This window comes from Gigantopelta aegis, chromosome 6 (assembly GCF_016097555.1).
Source record: "Gigantopelta aegis isolate Gae_Host chromosome 6, Gae_host_genome, whole genome shotgun sequence".
Taxonomy (NCBI): domain Eukaryota; kingdom Metazoa; phylum Mollusca; class Gastropoda; order Neomphalida; family Peltospiridae; genus Gigantopelta; species Gigantopelta aegis.
In genome coordinates, this window is record NC_054704.1 from 93,562,760 (window position 1) to 93,582,510 (window position 19,751).

At 32.8% G+C, this 19,751-nt stretch overlaps 1 protein-coding gene across 2 annotated transcripts; it reads left to right on the top strand.

The window, feature by feature from the left end:
* Positions 1–1,708: 1,708 nt before the first annotated feature.
* LOC121373921 (GPI mannosyltransferase 3-like) lies at positions 1,709–16,950 on the top strand. Of its 2 annotated transcripts, none has more exons than XM_041500737.1 (8): positions 1,709–1,987; positions 5,525–5,903; positions 11,094–11,211; positions 11,500–11,726; positions 12,795–12,947; positions 13,283–13,540; positions 14,151–14,831; positions 15,344–16,950. In XM_041500737.1, the coding sequence occupies exons 2-8, from the start codon at positions 5,584–5,586 to the stop codon at positions 15,636–15,638; spliced, it is 2,052 nt and encodes a 683-aa protein (XP_041356671.1). In that variant the 5' UTR covers positions 1,709–1,987; positions 5,525–5,583; the 3' UTR covers positions 15,639–16,950. The 2 variants fall into 2 exon arrangements, with proteins under 2 accessions (XP_041356671.1, XP_041356672.1); XM_041500738.1 differs by lacking the exon at positions 1,709–1,987 and adding an exon at positions 3,347–3,472.
* Positions 16,951–19,751: the final 2,801 nt, after the last annotated feature.

Below are 19,751 nucleotides of genomic sequence, written 5' to 3' on the forward strand. Positions count from 1 at the left end.
TTCACCTACATTTATGTAAATTACACATTTCAGTCATTTTTCAAAAATGGTCTTTTATCCTTAGAAAATCTAATAGGCTAATATTCTATGCTGTCTGAATGTATTTATTGTGTTCAGTAATTCAGATGCTGGTATACTTGTCAAGTTTATTGCAGAAAATGTGCCAAAAAGGTTAACATTTGGCTTGTAATACATATGGCAGAATAATCCATAATGCATATTCAGTGGTCATTACTACAAACATCCTTCCAATCAAGAAATACTACACTGAGGTATCCCAGACACTGGCACATGACTACACTTGTTAACAGTTATCACTGGAAACTGAAAAATATGGTGCAAGTACCTCTTGGTAGGATTTATATCAGCATTTTGTGACAAAATCTTCATTTTCAAAGTTGTCGTCAACAAAAAAAAATATTATGGTGTATACCTAAGTAATATCTGTAGGGCATATTCATATTAATATGCATTTATATGGACTGTTTTGCCTTTTACAAAGTGGCTACATGTCTAATACAGTAAATGAAGTAGATTAAGTAATACAGCAGGTCAAAATTGAATATGAGGCCTATCATGTCTAATTTTCCCTGAATTAGTGTGTAAACATTTGTTGCAAATGGCCCCAATTTTGTGACTTTCACCATCCCTCTGACACATTTCTAATAATGGATCATGAATTCAGTCACCATATCTTTACTAAGCCTCCACTTATCATATCTAAAATGCAAAATTTTACAGTTTTAGATTTTTTTGTTTTTCAAAAATTTAAATTTAAGTTTAATATTTAATTAAAAATGAAGTAAAATCTAATGATTGATTTTTTTTCCTTTAAATATTTCAAAATCTTTCCAAGACAACACTGTGCAGATAGAACATATGTAGAAGAAAAAATAGCTGCTCATTGTATGAAGAAATTCCAAAATTTGATAAAGTTATTACATTTTGAAGTTGGTGTCCCTCAAGTTTCCATTGCTAAAATTGGCCATGGCAAGGCACTGTGGTAGGTGTTTTAACACAGCCTCTGTATACTCTCAGTTTAAAGGTGACATACCGATACTTACCGAGCATTGCTTTAATATGTATATCATTGGAATGCATTAGTGTGGGCCAGTTTTTAGGGGAAAAAATGGACTGATAGGCCTCAGATTACAGTTATCTTCCCATTTGGTTGTCCAAAATCCGGAAGTTTCACCGCGCAAGTAGTCTGCTGTTTGACTGTGATTATTTCATGGCAGACAGCTATGAAGTGGCAACTGTTTGACTGAAGTGACAGGGGATAGCATGTAGTTTGTAAACATGTGTAACTTGTTGACATTGAAGACTTGTTTGTGGTAATTCCGGCCCATGCAAAAGTAGTGCTTTTTGTGTAAAATGGGTGTACTCCGGCCTGGTTTAGAGGGTGTGTCTGTTTAAACCAATATGCTGGGAGAAAGAGCTGGACAACAGGGGTTGTCCTTTTCAGGGTGTGTGTCCCCCATGCAGGCAAAGGTACATACAAAACTTCACGGGCCTGCTGATATTAATAAAAATGTTATAGCCACTAAGGCTATATAGAAACATATAGCGAAATTAATTGTGGTCTGAGGCCAGATTACTTTTGGAAAAAAAACACAAATATATATAAGGGAAATAATTATTATTTAATTTCAACGCTTACCTCCCCTACAGGTCGTTTTATATAACGAAGATAAGAAATGTATACACTTCCGATTAGGGTTGCCTACGATGCTTTACATAAAATAATCAATAATTTTGTTTCTTTGCAACGAATCTTTTTCCCGGAACTGCAAGCCAATACATGTTTAGACCATTTATTCTTTTTAGCGGGCTGTGTTATTGATATGAACTAGATTAGTGTTGATGTCACGACTGATCGTTGCTGGGTTGGAAAATTGTTGATGTCCGGTCTTCTGCACGGACTGATTCCGCACTCGGCTACACTGCCAAGACTTTGAAACGGCAAATTTGCACTTGAAAATATTAGGTTTTTTCAATTTATAAAATATTATTGACTTTTATTTTAGCAGTAACTAGGTAAAGAGTAAAAGCGATCGGAAATCCCACCAGTAGAATAGCCTATAGTTCATCAAGATAAACGTCTCCGGCACGATATTTATTATTGTGATGTTTATTGCTGTGCCGTAACGTTTATCCATTGGATCGAATTTTCCATTTGCAATCACGATTTAATAAAATCAGGCATATGTGCTTTATTTAAGAGCCTCAACACGTACAACAACATATTTTAATAAATTTTAGACAAAAATATTAAGTACAATACCTTTGGTAACCTTTCCATGATTAGATGTTTGAAGATGACACATTTAAACATTTGAAAGCTATTTTTATCCTGGCACATCGAAAATGCGGAATGAACATTTTGCGGAACGAGAATTATTCGTATCAAGCATTTTACGTACACCCAGTAAAAAGAAATATTGCGGAACTGAATGGAATTGATTATTAAATTTATTTATTTTGTTATTTTTGTTTCTACATATGTGCTTTGTGTGGGTTACATTATTCTTTTTTATTATTATTAAAAAAATAATGATTGTTAGTACAGGTCATTACTTATTTTAAGGCCTTCATTTATTTACTTTTTCCAAAATTATTATTTCCTTTAGTAATTGTTTTTAAATATTATTATTACAGGCCATTGCTTACATGTGTTTCAAAGGTTTTTCTCTTCTTTTTTTCTCTTCTTTTTTGTTTTAATTTCATTTCTTTTTTTTAGCTATAATTACTGGTCATTAGTTATTTTAGGGGTTTTATTCAGTTAAATTTAATTGTTATTATTAATTTATTATCAATTAATTGATTTTTAAAAAATATTATTCATTAGTTAAGTTTATTTATTTATTATTATTAAACGTGATATTCCATTAAATATCGTGGAATAAACTCGTGAACCCGAGACGAATAATAATAAAAATAATCCGATTCCACCAACAGTTTTCAATCACATTTTAAATATGCTCACAATGGCCGGCGGGAATATTCGAGATTTTGTTCGTAACTGAAAATTGGATTAATGCAGGATTACTATTTGGACAAACTGTCTATTTATGCGTAAAACGTGACTCGGGAAGTTTTCTTTATACAGTAAGTGTTTATATTTATTGGTACATCTCATATTTCGCCACGAAATAATTAATTCCATGGTTGTATCGATTCCGCCTGAAATCTGGGCGGAAACTGCACGCTTGTTTTTGCTGTTCAAGTTGTAAACATCGGGTCCAATAAATGTCAAAATGTTAAAAAACGGACCGTAGATGTTTACCTTGGTGAACTAAATAACCTACTACGTTCGTTTAAAAATCAAATATATTATACCGTAACCATTTCAACGCATTTGTTTGTTTTGAGACCATTTGGACACAGAATCTAAAGAGGTGGGTCGTACTATTTACCAAGCTCAAATGAGAGCAACTGAGAACTACTGAGCACAAGTGAACAATTACTGATCGTAAGTGTAGAACCCCCAAGTGCAAGTATAGAACTACCAAGCTATGGCCAAGAGAATGAAAGTTATAGATTTGCGTCCGAACAATTTTTAAAACACATGAGGCTTTTTTTCATTTTTCATTATTCATTATTTTTATTGATCTATTATTTCCATAGTAGATTCAAGTCTAAATGAGGTCTTTGACATGTTTGAAGGTGGAATATAAACTATTGAAAAATGTTAATTTCATTTTAATTCATTTTCCATTGGTTTATTCGATGCGCTGAAACGCAGATCTATAACTTTCATTCGCATGGCCTAATCAATAAGGACAAATAAACACAAGACAAATTACAATCAAAATGTGTTTAATTTGTTTGACAAAGCACACAGTGATATATAAATTAATATAAAACATAAAATGGCCATTTAGTAAGAAATATATATTATATATAATTCTGAATCTGCCACTAAGTATAATATATTATAAAACTTATATTGAAAGCTATAATAGGTAGAATATGTTTTTAATATTTAAGCATTCAGAACAGGTCTTAAATTATAAATGATGTTACAGTGTCGTGAGGGGTGATATTCTGCCTATTATAGCTTTAATAAAGCACAATATCAACTGTAGCCCTCAGTTGAGTTTGATTGAGCTCGGTAAATAGGACTTCCAAAAGAGGTTAAGAAAACTTAGGGCAGTAATAAACTTTTCAGACTTACTATGATAAAATTTTAAGATAACAAATGAAGTACCAAAGAAGACCACCGTAAGCTCAAAAACAATAGTAAATTATAAATTATGCTTTAGGACCCTGTTTGAGATGATCAGGGTTTCAGTCAGAGGGTAAAACGGGTATGGTATCATACTTAAATTGTTTTGCAGATTTTATTAAATTTTAAGTTAACCTTTTGACAAAATTAATCCCTCTTATATCATTACTGTATGACTTTCTAAACCCAAACCCTAAACTTAACCTATTTTCTTCGGTTGCATTCAGGACACACATTGTAAATATTCAATTTCATAGCGCCGTACCCTAAAATTTATTTCTGGCAGACACCCTGATGATGGAGATCTATAACAATTGTACAATATGTGTCAAAACCTTCATTGAATATTGGCAGATTAATAGGAGTGTATACATACATAACAATAAGTAAAGTAATGGATTTAAAACTTCAGTGTAAAAAAACAACTTGCTTGGTTGAAATCAGCATTGTAGTTAATAAAACTATTGTAAACTGGGTTTTTTAATCTTTTTTCATGTTAAAAAAATTGTCTTCTTGTTTTCAACAATAACACATAATGTTATGTGAAGAATTCAAATATACTGACATTTTTTTTTTTTTTTTTTGCTAATAACCTCTTGAAAAAAAGTTACTGAATTGATAACAAATCTTATTATCTACATAGTTCAAGATATACAGGAAAATAGAACCAGTATCATACACTTTATGATACACTTGTATCATAATGATTTCACATGCACAATGAATGACATCATTTTGGGGAGTGATGTCATGACATAATGTGGCTTTCCCAGTCAAAACTCTGTATACCGTAATCACTTACCAAAATGATGTAATTTCGGAAAATACATCTTTTCCTCATCTCTTTCTAGTTAGGTTTGAAACGGTTTTTCATGGTCCTAGCTTGTTATTCATAAAAATAATATGGATGATAAAGAAATTATTACACACACACACACACGTGTGAATCGTACTGATTTTACAAAAATCGCTGTTGCTCGGGCAATACAAAAATTCTGCCAAACATTTCATAAAATCAGTACAACACACAAGCTTGTATAATAATCTATATATATGCAAGAATTGAATTTTAAGAATTCGCCTGGAATTGTAAATATGATATAATATATAGATATTTGGGGACTCCATCTGAGCATTATCTTTTAAAGCTTCTGACTGAATATCTAGGTTTCACAAAAACACAGAATTCTGTTAAATTTACAGTCTAATGCGTGCATACATTTAAAACAAATACATTGTGATCCTGTCAATTTAGTGAGTAAATAAGAACTCAGTTTTATTATTCTGTCTTCACAGATCAATGATGAGTGTAAGAAACTAATGATAAGACTGCATTTCAAGTATGTATTGAAATTATGGCGAAAAACAAGAGTTCCACCACAATTAGAAGACGGAAAGGAAAACCAAAACAATATGACATGGATCGGATGCGTGAAAGTTGTCCCAGTTCTCCAGTTACAACAGATGACGAAAGCAGGGATGAGGAAGAGGACTGTTACATGTTCAACTCGGAAGTTCTTGGTCCGTTAATCATAAAGAAGATAATGGCCTCAGACTCTTCTCTCTTTCTTGGTCTCATTGCAATGCGAGTGGTGAACAGCCTTCTTATCCAGACATCCTTTGTTCCAGATGAATACTGGCAGTCATTAGAGGTGGCTCACAACATGGTCTTTGAGTATCCTTTAACAGAAAAGTAATGACAGTGTTGCACAATAGGTAACTACACCTAACTGGGCGCAGTGGTTAAGCCATCGGACTACAGGCTGGTAGGTACAGGGTTCGCAGCCCGGTACCGGCTCCTACCCAGAATGAGTTCTTAAGGGTTCAATTGGTAGATGTAAGGCCACTACACGCTCTTTTCCTTCACTAACCAACTAATAACTAACACTGTCTTGGACAGATGGCCCAACTAGCTGAGGTGTCTGCCCAGAACAGCATTCTTGAACCTTAATTTGATATAAGCACGAAAATAAGTTGAAATGAAAATAAATGAACTATACCTACATGTACTCAGGCTATCTGCCAACAAAATAATTTGACTGTACGTAAAAAAAAAAAAAAGAAAAAAAAAAAGAGGACAAATTGTAAGTGTCCCTGCTACGGTACTAGTACTAGGTGGTTATGGGTTTGAAATTTTTAAAAATTGGACACTGGATTTCATGTACTTTGACAAATTTCAAACAGCATATCTCTTAATAAAATCTTTGTAAAAATTTAAAAAATGTATGGATCCATTAATTTCCAAGATTTTAAGGTGTATGTATTTTTAACCTTCATACCTTCTGGCAGACACCCTACTACTAAAGGCAGAGTTGCACAGATCACATAACTTTATGTAATATTCACTGTGTTTACATGTCTCCTTAACGGACACACCGTCATAATCTGTTGTGCAAACATTTTAAATAGCTAGCTTTAGCTAATAATAAACAAAGTTGTTCCCCCACCCCCATTTTATAGCTATGTAGCCACAATTCAGTGTTCCACCATCTTAGTATACTGGTATATGACGACTGTGCAGTTGGATGATTAAAGTACTTTTAAGAACAAATTAAATATATTTTTTAAAGTAATATTTTGTTAAGCCATTTAGTAAGTCAAGTGCAGTGTGACCCTGTCTTTAATAGTACATGGTTTGCCACATGCCACACTAAGTTCTAAGTTCTTTATTTGCTTTGAGTTTTACAACTCATCAGCTGAATACATAACATAAATAATACAACATAGTTATACAAAATACACACATGCAAAACAATGGTGGGTGTGGTTTATATATAATCATATTATCCTGTATTAACCGATCTCTAATTGTATTCGCTTACCCGTACACTAAATATTTGCCTAGGTTATTCAATTCCTTATTGTTACCGGTGGTTAATAACTGTATAAAATGATACACACTTGGCCTCTTATAATAATACATTTTTATATATTTACAACGCAAATCTTTGTATTGTGGACACTCTATTATAAAGTGATATTCATCTTCTATGGCATTAGCATTACACAGTCGATACCTGCCAGATTCTACATTTAATTTATGAGCGCATTTTCTAATCTTACATATTTCTTTTATATATCGCGTTTCCATTGGCAATCTTAAATACGTTTGTAATCTAAATTCATTTAATAAATATTGATATAAAAGTCCTCTAGACGTTGTCATTGTTTTACTGTAACATAATTGCTTAAAAGTATCTAATATCCTTTCTTTAATTATAATGTAAATACTGTAATTCCAAATATAGTTCAATCCAAGTGAATACAATTCGTGCCTAATGTTAATTAACGAATTATCGTATAGTGTGCCATTTCTTCATATATACCCCTTAGAATACAATTTGTAGTGTTACGTAATTTTATCCAATATTTAAACATTCTCAGTTTTCTTGTTATTTGAAGTGGAAACCGTCCCAGTTCGCTATAAACAAATTCGTTTCACGTTCCTTTTCTTACACCCAATAATCTTTTACAAAATTGTATATGTACTTTTTCAACATCATGACCCAAGTGAAAGCCCCAAACTTCAGCACCATAACTAAGGATAGAGTTAATATATGTATCAAAAACAGCAAGCATTGTTTCGATATTGAAGAAATTGTTCCTACATACATTCAATATTGAGAATAATGCCTTCCGTCCTTGTTCCCCTGCGCATGCTGTAACCTCACTGTGGTGCAGGGGTGTAACATTCTCTTTGAGAATGGCCAATACAGCACACATTGAAGTTTAGAGTAAAAGTCAGTATCTCTCTGTGATATTTGTATTTGTATTTTGCACAGTTCTTTACACTGTTTTTATTTATATCTTGAATTTTTCTGTTGATGTTGATCATCACCTTATTTGTTTCCATTACCATAGTTTGACACCCAATAGCCGATGTATTTTTCATGCTGGGGTGTCGTTAAACATTCATTCATTCATTCATTCCGTCCTTGTTCTGCAAATCGCTTCTGTGTACGTGCAAATTTACCATTATAGAAAAATAAAACGCCAAGATAAATAAATTCATTTACAACCTCTAGTTTACATCCATTAAAGTACCATTTCTCATTATCTCGTAATTTACCTGCGTTTCTAAAAACAACAATTTTAGTTTTATTTGTATTGACAGTTAAATCCCAGTTTTGGGTATAATTAAACAGAGAATTGATCATTTTTTGTAACCCTTCTGGTTTTTCAGCTAACAGAACCATGTCATCGGCGTACATTACCAGGAATATGTTTAACATTTGTATATCGATACAAGGACAGTTATCTGATATTAGCTGCATCTCACAGTCATTGACATACATGGAAAATAATATTGGCGACAACACTTCTCCTTGAAATAAACAATTTTTGCATATAAAGAAATCAGAAATTACATTATTATATTTTACACAACATTTAACATTTTGATATAACAACCTTATTATAGCAAGCATTTTCCCACTTACGCCTTGTTTAATTAATTTATACCACAAATTTTGTCTATTTACAAAGTCAAATGCTTTTTTGTAGTCAACAAAACAGCAATAAAGCCGTTTTCGTGCATTACACACTCTGTTTATTAGGGACTGTAGAACGAAAATTGCATCCACAGTGGACAAATGTTTTCTAAAGCCAAACTGGGCGTCAGTGATAATATTATTTTCCATGTCAAAAATACATAATCTTTCATTTAGTATATTGGTGAACAGTTTACCTAGGCAGCTAACTAGAGTAATACCTCTATAATTATCCGTCTCGTTGGGATTTCCCTTTTTAAAAACAGGCACTATACATCCAACTGACCAACTATGAGGGAAATGACCGGATTTAAAAACAGTATTAAACAATATCAACAAACATGGCATCAAAACATTCATACAATTAATAAAATATTTGTTTAAAAGACCATCATAGCCACATGCTTTGTTTTTATTTAACTTGTGAATAACATTCGATATTTCACTCTCGGTGATGTCACTATCTAATAAGCTACCCACTGAGTCATCAGTATAAAGAGTATCGTAATTGGTTAAAAAGTTATCTACTTCACTGTTACTTTTTGGTTTGTTTAAAGCCAGATTTAGAAAATGATTATAAAAGTCGCCATTACTGAGTTCTGATTTAACATTAGTTTTACGTTTCTCGAACTGTTTGTAAAATGATTTTGGGTTATGTTTCCGCACATAATTCAGCTTGTTCCCTTGTTGAGACGTGTACTGTCATTTTAGTCTGCATTCTAAATGTTTGTAAGCATTTTTCGAACTAACAAGTTCTATACGATTTTCTGTTGTTTTATTTTGATTAAACACTTTAATTGCCTTTCTGTATTGAGCGTATCGTTCTTTACATATATCATTAAACCAAGGTTTATCTTTTACTTTAACATAACGGTGAATTTGTCCTTTTCCACTTAAATTTGTTTTGTAAGTTTTAACAGTACATTGAGGTAAAATAAGATCGTTGAGTTCATGTGTGAATGTATCTACACATGTATTAACAGTTTTCTGGCTATTACAATTAACAGTACATATATTTATCAAGTTATCTATATTTACAACAAGTTTATCAACAATCTCATCATTGTACTCGTCATTCCATTTTATGCTGGTATGTGTCTGTTCATTCGTTATCTCTTTAGCTATATTATATAACTTTGTGAATGAAACAGAAAAACATACGGGTGCGTGGTCAGAAAAACAATAAAATTTACCAGACTCAAACTGCTCTATTGAATTATTAATGGGGACATGATCTAGCTCAGTTGGTAAATTGGCTGCCTGAGGTGTTTTAGTCACAGGATCAAACCTCCTCGGTGGGCCCATTCTCTAATTGTATTTTTTCCATCCCAATCAGTGCCACACAACTGCTATATTATCTGTGGTATGAGATGTCCTGTATCAAAGTATGAAATGTATGAAAGTTCATGTAAAAGATCAATTACTGCTAATGGAAAAATGTGGTGGGTTTCCTCTGAAGATAAAGTCAATATTAGCAAATGTATGACATTCAACTGTTGATGATTAAGAAATCACTGTGCTCTAGTCATGTCATAAAACAAAAACAAACTTTAACAAAGATTGATTTGCATTGTAGTGACAATTTGGTTCTCATCCACATCCCTCTGAGAAAAGAAAATGTGTTGCAGCTTTTATTAACTCTGTTACCTCACAATCTTATTTGGTAGAGCAATTTTATTTAATTGGTTTTCTTGGTTTATGTAAGCTATATATACCTGTACTCATAAAGTTTACAGTCATTTGAAATGTTATTTTAGTTTCAACTCGTAAAAATGGAAGTTTAGTTAAATTAATCTACAAAGCTGTAACACATTTGGATAAAGTTATAACAAGTGAAAGAAGAGTGTGATGTTAAAACCAGAAAGTATCCGTAAAAAATAGACTAGAACTCGAATCAATAACCGCTGCTTCTCAGACGCACATGTTTTTTTTAAAAAGTATGATAAATGCATTTTGTGATATTAGAAACAACAGGATGACCAGAAATACTTCGGTTCTACGGAAATGGATAATCTGAACAATAAAACGTAAGTGATGTTTGATTTCAGTGGTCATAGACAGCTCTAATAGTGAAACACATGCTGTAGTGTTTAAAGACTAGGGTCTGTCCCTGTAATGTTTTTCCAAGATAATGTTTTAATTTTGTTTTCATCCAGTGGTTTGCTTGTTCAAATTTGGTACATTTTACATCTTTAGGCCTTACTCTAGAGTTGGGATTTCTTGTTTTTAAGTTTATTGTTTGAATCTTTTGTTTTTACGACATTGACAGGTATATCTTAAGAAAAAGAATCTATAATTTTCCAGAACTATTTTCTATTTGTATGCATAATCATTTAAATCTGTTGGAACTGAGTGAATATTCTTTAACTGTGAAGTTATGGGTATTTAACGTGGGAGTGGAAAACTGGTCTGCGAGGCTACATGTATCCATTTGTGTTTGCCGTCTTGTTCAAGATACAGAGTATTTTCGGTCTTGACAGCAGGATTCTATTGGTGAGTATTTTTGTATGTCAGGTTACAGGCTTGTAGGAATAATATTTTGGGGTGGGGTGGGGAGGCACAGTATCTAGTAGAGGGGGCACAGTCTTAGCAGGTAGGCACTAGCCATTATTTTATCTTTAGATAAAGTAGGACAAAATTGTATATTTTCATTCTCATGGACATGCCCTGGTTCCTGAAGATAAAAAATTAAATCTTCTATAAAGAATAATAGTGTTATAATAAATGCAATTATAAATTCATCTGAGTTTTAAGACATTAATATAAAATTAATGTCTGCAGATCAAGCTGCCGCGACTTGTCCAGGGTGTGATAGCTGCGTGTGGTGACCTCTACCTGTATCACCTGTCCTGGAAGCTGTGTGGCCGAGCGACCGCCCAGTGGACGCTGCTGTGTCAGACCGTGTCTTGGTTCATCCTGTACTGTGCTACTCGCACGCTGACCAACTCCACAGAAGCCGTCCTCGTCACCATGGCGCTTTATTACTTTCCATGGCCTGGCTATCCAGGGTGAGCAGCGATAGAAATAAGCTTAATTTTCCATTAGTGGTCCAGACAAGTACATCTAGAAATCTACTTGGCCATCAATATTTTCACTTGTCCAAATGAGTTGTTAATTTTATTCAAGTGCATGGATTGCTCAATAGAAAACAGCATTATAAATTTTTATTTGTCCACTAGACAATGTTTGCTTGTCTGAGCAGATTTTCACTTGTCAAGATAAATGGACAGGTGCTTATTACGAAGGCTGATGAGACTTTTTACAGAGATTTAGCTCTAAAAGCTGCTAAAAAAAATCATGTTTCCTTACAATACTTGCATGACATTTGACATTCATGTGTTGAATAATACTGCAGAAATTCACGTTGATTTAGAATATTTGCATGACATTGATGTATTGTTCAGGACTCAATTTAGTAATGGCACCGACAGCCATTGCTCTAGCAGCGAGATGAATTCCAATAGGTCAAGGGCTTTGACGATGGCAGTGTTTTGCCACTGGTTGAGGTAGTAATATCTTGCTCTTTATGTTATGTTTATTTGTTGCAAAAGCTACTGGTTTAAAATTGGTGTAGGGATGATCAAAACTGTCTGGCAAAAACATTTCAAAATTGCTGCAGGTAACACATTCATAAGTTTGAACCTTCAATTTTGCTTAAATGTTTATGCTTTTATCTGATTAATGTTCATGCAAGCTTTCTTGGACACATATCGTATTGGTTTGTTCAGGGGAGGGTGTTACTGATTAGTTGTTAATGTAATACATCCCCATTTCAGCTGCTACTGGTGTGTGAACTGCTATACCACTGCATGAAATATTAGTGTTTGTATATCAAGTGTGTTTTTGGTCATCCTAATGTTTGTAAGTAGCTGAAACTAGATTTGATCTACCAATAAATTTGTTTGCACAAAATAAAAATATGTATTAGGAAATAAAATGAATGTTTAGAAACACATTTATTATACAGCCACTGATGTTTTATGTTTTTTAATATACAATTTTAGTCATTAAAATGTCTCTGTTAGACAATGCAACAAACAAAGGACAGTGCCTTTAATATTTTGATTGTATTACAGACAGTCGAGCACTGTGAAGTTTCTACTGCTGGCTGCATTGTCTGTTATTGTACGACCAACATCAGCCGTCATCTGGGTGTTGATGTGCTCATGGCACTTCCAACTTAACAAGCAGAAACCAGCTAAACTTATATTTCAGTATATTCAGATAGGGTAAGTAGCATTATTTGTCATAGATATTTATATTTTTCAAGCGTGTGTGCAGGACATTTTGTATAGAGAGTCTAGACTGTGGTGAGCAAAGTTTTTAGGGGGTGTTGGGTCATGCTTCCCCCAAAAATAAATTGAAAAAAGTAAATTTGCTTCAAACAGGGATGTGTTTCAACCTCCACGTTTTTTAGTGGGTTTTTGTACTAGAAACTTAAATTCAACTAATATCATTTTGTACTTTAGTATTTATATTCAGCATTGGATCAGTAATTAAAATTTGCGTGAAATTAAAATACCTTAAGCAATGCAAGATAACATATATCATTTTAATTTTACAGAGTGCTAGTGTTGGGATCTTCAGCTGTTCTGGATCGAATCTTCTATGGAAAGTGGACATTTGTTCAATATAATTTTCTCCACTTCAACATTATCAGTGGAGGATCATCATTCTATGGGTCACACCCTTGGCACTGGTATCTAACACAAGGATTTCCAGTTGTTATGGGAACTCACATTTTGCCATTCATTTTAGGAGCCTGGAAAGCTAGGAACAAAGTTCTTCTCTTTGTTATAGTGTGGACAGTCTTTATATACAGGTAAGCTAGCAGACTTAAATTTAAATTTAACTTCCAAGTTTTATAATTCCATAAAATGGAATTCAACCAGTCATGAGTTAACTGTTAACTGCTATCCTGCACAGACAGGCCAGATAGCTGAAATATGTGCCCAGGATAATGTGCTTGAACCACAAAAATCATGTTAAAATGAAATTGGAACTACAGTATTGTTTTGTCATAAGACCTTTTTCACTGGTTGACTTGTACACACAATTTATGAAAAAGGTTGCAAAAAATAATTATGAATGGTAGTTGTATTATAATTGTAACCAGTAAAAGTGCCTCATAAACATTGACAATAATAAAAGACATGAAAAATACACAAAAAACAAGCATTCTACTTTTTTCTCCTTATTTATATTGGTAGACATGATTTAAAAAAGAAGAAGAAGCCATTAACACTGTATCTTAGTTTCAATTATTGTGTTTTGTTAGAAAGCCTTTTATTTTCAATTGGCCTATTTCTTAATCAGTTGGTCAAATCAGTTTGTGTTAATATTAAACTATGATTATCATTCATAGCTGTGCTATTGAATATCATTTAGATTAATTGAGGTTAATATTTTGTTCCTTATGTGAATTTTTTCAGCTTCTTCTCTCACAAAGAATTTAGATTTTTGATGCCAATCCTACCTCTTTGCATGCACTATTGTGGAGTCTACTTCCAGTCGCTATGTCGAAGGCCGTACCTCAAGAAAAAGAAGCCAAAGAAAAACCTCAATATTACGCCCATTGATGAGGAGCTTAATGAAAGCTTTAACAGCAGTACTAGTTTTTCCGATTCCATCGACACGCAGTCTATATCAAGCCAGGAATCAGCCCTTCAGACTGACCACACCGGCTCGGATCCTGATAAAACCAGTGAAAAGCTGCAGCAAACCGAGCCTTCGTCAAAGTCCGATCAAAAGGATTGTGACCCAGATTCAGAGAAATGCAAAGATATGGAGGGAGAGAAAGATAGCTCCACAAAGTCTGTTGACAAGTGTGAGGAGGATAAATCTAATGCTGACGAGAAGGTAGATAACTCTTCCACACCCCAGCCAGAAGTGGATCCAGAAATAGTGAGAACGCAGAAGCACAAATCAAATCTGTCCAAAGCAAAAATTCTAGTCCTGATTCTGATTGTGACAAATGTTCCAGTAGCATTGTATTTCAGCCTAATTCACCAAAGAGGAACTGTCGTTGTGATGAAGTACATATACGACGTCAGTCTAGAGAAAGATGCAGACGTCCTCTTCCTAATGCCCTGCCATTCCACTCCATATTACAGGTCAGTTACACAGTTACAAGTAATTGCCATACTTTGCATGGAGATTTAATGTTTACAGGCATAATACTTCTCCAAAATTCAATGAGTATGTGAATAATAATAATAAATAACAATTGACGTCTTGGCATAGTGAGTATATTTACACCATCATGAGATTTTTTTACTTGAAAATTACTTTACCTTTGTATCATTCCCAGTTTTTCTTTTCCTTATGTTCAAAATGGCATTTTACCAGTTAGATAATAATATTATAAATAATAAGAAATAATGATATGCCAGTCAGACATAATAATACAATATACCATTTAGACATGCAGGTAGTAATAGGAATATGTTCAGTGAAAACCGTTAAAAAATCTACTACAACATTGTGGGAAGGTTTTATCCTATATTTACTCCATCTAATGGCAAGACATATATTTACTAGAATATTCATTGAAGATATCAGCTGTGTGTAATCTATGACAGTTTTTGCCTATACAAACTGTAATTCATATTATTATTGTTTTCAGCTACATTCACAAAAATATCAGCATGAGGTTTTTGACTTGTGAACCGAACTTAGAACGAAACAAAACCTACACTGATGAAGCCGATATATTTTATAACGATCCAGTGAGCTGGCTGAAGCGTGAATATGCTGCTACCACGAGACCATGGCCATCAATGGTGGTGTACTTTAACACACTACAGTCTCAAATCAAAGCTTTTCTTATGCAAAGTGGTTATAAACAGTGTGGAAACTTTTTTCATAGCCATATTTCTGAAGGACGAGTTGGATCTCATGTTCTTGTCAGTTGTAGGTGATTTCTAGCAGGTTTAATAACCTCTGTTTTTAGTCTCTTTACACATTTGATATACGTTTGGTCACTTTATGCAAATTGTTTTTCAGAAATTAATTTTGAATTAAATTGACTCAAATTTTAAATTTTATCTGTTAAATGTTTTGCAAAAAATGTTTTATTTGCATTTGATGGTTTTCATCTAATTCCTCCATTTCCCTTGTTATGCTGCTGATCATATTTCATCTGACTTAGATGTTAATATTTCATTCAGGTTGTGATAATGGTAACCTCGACCAAAACTTAATTTAATCTTCATTTAACAAGAATTTGATTCATCAGTCAAACTCTTTTTCACTTTCTTCTTCGGATGCTGAGTATGAATCCAATCTGAATGGTGCTTGGAGTAAGCATGAGTTTATGTTTTACATGGAAATAGACTTCCTAAAATCCAAATATTTAGTTTATGAAAACAAAGAACAAAGAAACATGTTACGTTTTAAACAGACTGCCCCAAGTTGGCTGGCATTGTTAAAATGTGACTCATTAATAGATCTTTTTCAATGACAAAAATTAAATATTAAATATATTTTCTTATTTAGAATATCGGTTTCTAAAGTAATGCTTGTAAATAATTCAAACTCCATTCCCACCCCTTCCCAATATATATTATTTCATACATACAAAATTATTGGGAGACAAAATTCAGTTTGGACAACTACAAATATTAAGATGACCAGAGACTCATTGAAAATCAAGACATTTATATTCTAAACAATAAAATGTATTTAATATGTGAATTTAGTCATTAAAAAGTCTAGTAATTGCAAATGCAGGACACTCCCTTTAATAAAGTGACCTTGATTGCTTCTTGAAATAGACCAGCTGGTAGGTACAGGGTTCGCAGCCCAGTATCTGCTCAAACCCAGTGCAAGTTCTTAAGGGCTCAATAGGTAGATGTAAGGCCACTACACCCTCTTCTCTCTCATTAACCAACAACTAACCCACTGTCCTGGACAGACAGCCCAGATAGCTGAGGTGTGTGCCCAGAACAATGTGCTTGAACCGTAATTGGATATAAGCATGAAAATAAATTGAAATGAAATGAAATTAATTCTTGAAATATGGCAAAATTATCAGTTATAACTGTTACCGTAAAACTTTTTTTTTTTGTCTTTGGCTTGTATCTGTTAAAAGAAACCTTTTTAACAAATCATGTTATTACAAAATGTTACCGTATGTATTATGGCATAATATACATGTATTTAGTTACAAATATAAATCAATATGACACAATATCATTAATATAGTTAATGATATATAGAGGATACTCCCCGAGTGTCTTGCGATATCATAATTTATCAGCACAAGTTATACTTTTATCAACAAGTGCTGATAAATTATGATACCACAAGACACGAGGGGGGTATTCTTTTTATCATCCATTATCATTCTTTTCATTTTCGAGGATTGTAAACAATGTAAGTGATGTGGGTTGAATGTCACTATATTTGGCAGCGGTAGACTCATTAACTAGCAGAACGACAGTGGCGTGACGTTACTAATGCTGAAACATACACAGTGACGTAACAAAATAATGTCTTGTGATTAAAATTTGACCAATCAAGATTATAAGAAGCGATATCTCCTATGGAGAATATCTCAGGAGATAACGCAAATTATAATGCCAGCGATATCTCCTACAAAAGCCTTTAATGGATGATAAATTAATTTACATAATTTAACAGATTTTGACCATATTTTCAGTTTATTCCAGTCTTTAGCAAATTGTATTTTATAGTAAATAAAAATAATTTAGTATTTCTATTTGTATACCTGGTACATAGCATTGTGTATGTTTATTTGTTCCTAACATTGTTGACAAATTTCTGTAGTTCTATTGAAATTTTAGAAAGTTGTTTAAATTGTATTTTTACTGTAATATTGCACCTCAAGCACTTTGTTGTCATGTGTTAAATTAGTGTTATATTTAGACAATTAAACATCTGTATTGTTTCATATTTCTTTCCAGATTAGAAAACATGTCAGATTGTTTATGATTTAAAATTCTAGTCATGATGTTTATCTAGAAGTAGGTTATGGCAAAATCAAAAGTAGCACTTAAAACCTACCACAAAATATGCATAAATGTATAAATGTAAACAAATAAAGGTCTGTATTTATATATAAAACTTTCAATGGATGTAATATGTATTAAGCCACTCACCAGATATACTTCAAAACAGTATACCGGTAACATACCATACCTGATGATTATGAATCTACCATTAGCATATTTGAAGGGACATTCCTGAGTTTGCTGCAGTTTTTAAGATGTTATCGACTAACAGAGACTTTTGAACGATTGTAATTACATATCAAATATATTTTTCTGCATAAAATATTAGTGGCTGTATATTAAACATGTTTCTGATCGTTCTAATATTTGTATTAGGTTAAATTTCATTTTATTTATTTTCATACGTATGAAATTATTTGAAGAATAAATCCAGTTTGGGCTTCTTACAAATATTAAGACAACCAGAAACACGTTGAATATACAGACACTGATATTCTAAACAAGAAAGTATATATAATATGTAAGTTTAATTGTAGAAATATTTTATTAGTCGGAAACAGCTTACCATGCAGCAAACTCAGGAATGTCCCTTTAATACCATATCTCTGCACTTTGATAAAAGCTTTAAAATACCGGATTCATGCAGTTTATTTTCATGTTGAATTTTAATGTTGAATCATGTTAATTCTAAATGATAAAGTTATCTTTTTTGCAATTTTTTAAATGTCTGAAAAAAAATCCTGTCAACAGAATATAAGACCTATTTCTTAACTGTATCAGCCATTTTCCCCATTTCTTATTTGAATTGCTACTAATGTTACATTCACTCACATCAAAATAATTAATATTCACCATTCATTCTGACCATTCACTCATTTGTTTATTTAAAGAGTATATTGCAGTCAAGTGGTATGTTCTTTCGCAAAATAAAAGAGTGCAATAAATATGAAATGAAAACAACATATGTGAAGTTCTGTATTTATTACATACCTTCTGTTATGTTTTACAAAAATGGTTTTTAATTTAATGTCATAACAATACTTTGTTAAATCTGTGATCAAAACTCCTTTCATGGATTCATTTAACGTTCAGAATCATACTCTGTGGCAGCCTTCAAATACGATATGACGTCATTTGTAAATCATGTATGACGTCAGTAAATAAAAGGCCCTAACAGCAGTAAAAAGAAAAAGGAAATTCCCCATTTAAAAGTTCTGGTCTGATACAAAATTAATTTATCACACGGTTTCAAAATGCCTTTAACACTATAGTAAGACTGAATAGGTATGTAATAAAATAAGGGATCACACCAACCATAAGAGGACAGAGTTACTACAACCAAAACTTTCATCCACAGTGCCAGGATGTCAACCATGTTACTGACATTCAGTGTTACATTACATCTTTATACTTAAAACACACACTAGAAGTGACTAACATTTGGTCTACAATACCAAGTGTTCCCCGATTTCTTTCTGTCAGTATATTATATGGAGATGGTGCTATGTTTTAGATACTATATTCATGACAAAGATCAATATTTTGGTATAGAAAATGGTTTGAGAATGGTGATTACAGTAGAATCTTGTTGGGTCGAACTCGGAATGGTCGATACACCGCAGTGCTCAAACCAAAAACGAAGTCCTGAGTGGTTAGGTTGAACTACCCGATTTGTCGAACACTTTTTTGAGCATTGACAGGGTTCGAGCCAGTGGGATTCAGCTGTATATAGATACCAGTCTAAATCAAATTTACGAATGAAATAATATTATGCACAGTTTATCAATTCCGTCCAAATCATTACACCAAGATTGACATTTCGTTCTTTAAATGTTTATCTTTTTTAATAAATAGTCATATATTATATCATTTATAATGTTTGAAACTTGTATTAGTTAGTATTTTGCTTCTGTCCTTTTGGTGAGCATGATGGTATGAATGTATAAATACAGATTCTTTTTTCTCCACATATTTATCATGTTTATGTCACATGATTTCCCATTTCAGATGCCATGAATAATTCAAGAATATCATTAAGAGTTGCTAATTCTCTTGGCA

What these genes read in the sequence shown, in the direction of transcription:
- LOC121373921 (XM_041500737.1), top strand. Translation starts at nt 5,584, where the DNA reads ATGGCGAAAAACAAGAGTTCCACCACAATTAGAAGACGGAAAGGAAAA. An exon ending in CCATGGCCTGGCTATCCAGG is followed by an intron (nt 11,727 to 12,794) that starts GTGAGCAGCGAT and finishes ATTGTATTACAG; the next exon opens with ACAGTCGAGCACTGTGAAGT. An exon ending in CATTCCACTCCATATTACAG is followed by an intron (nt 14,832 to 15,343) that starts GTCAGTTACACA and finishes TATTGTTTTCAG; the next exon opens with CTACATTCACAAAAATATCA.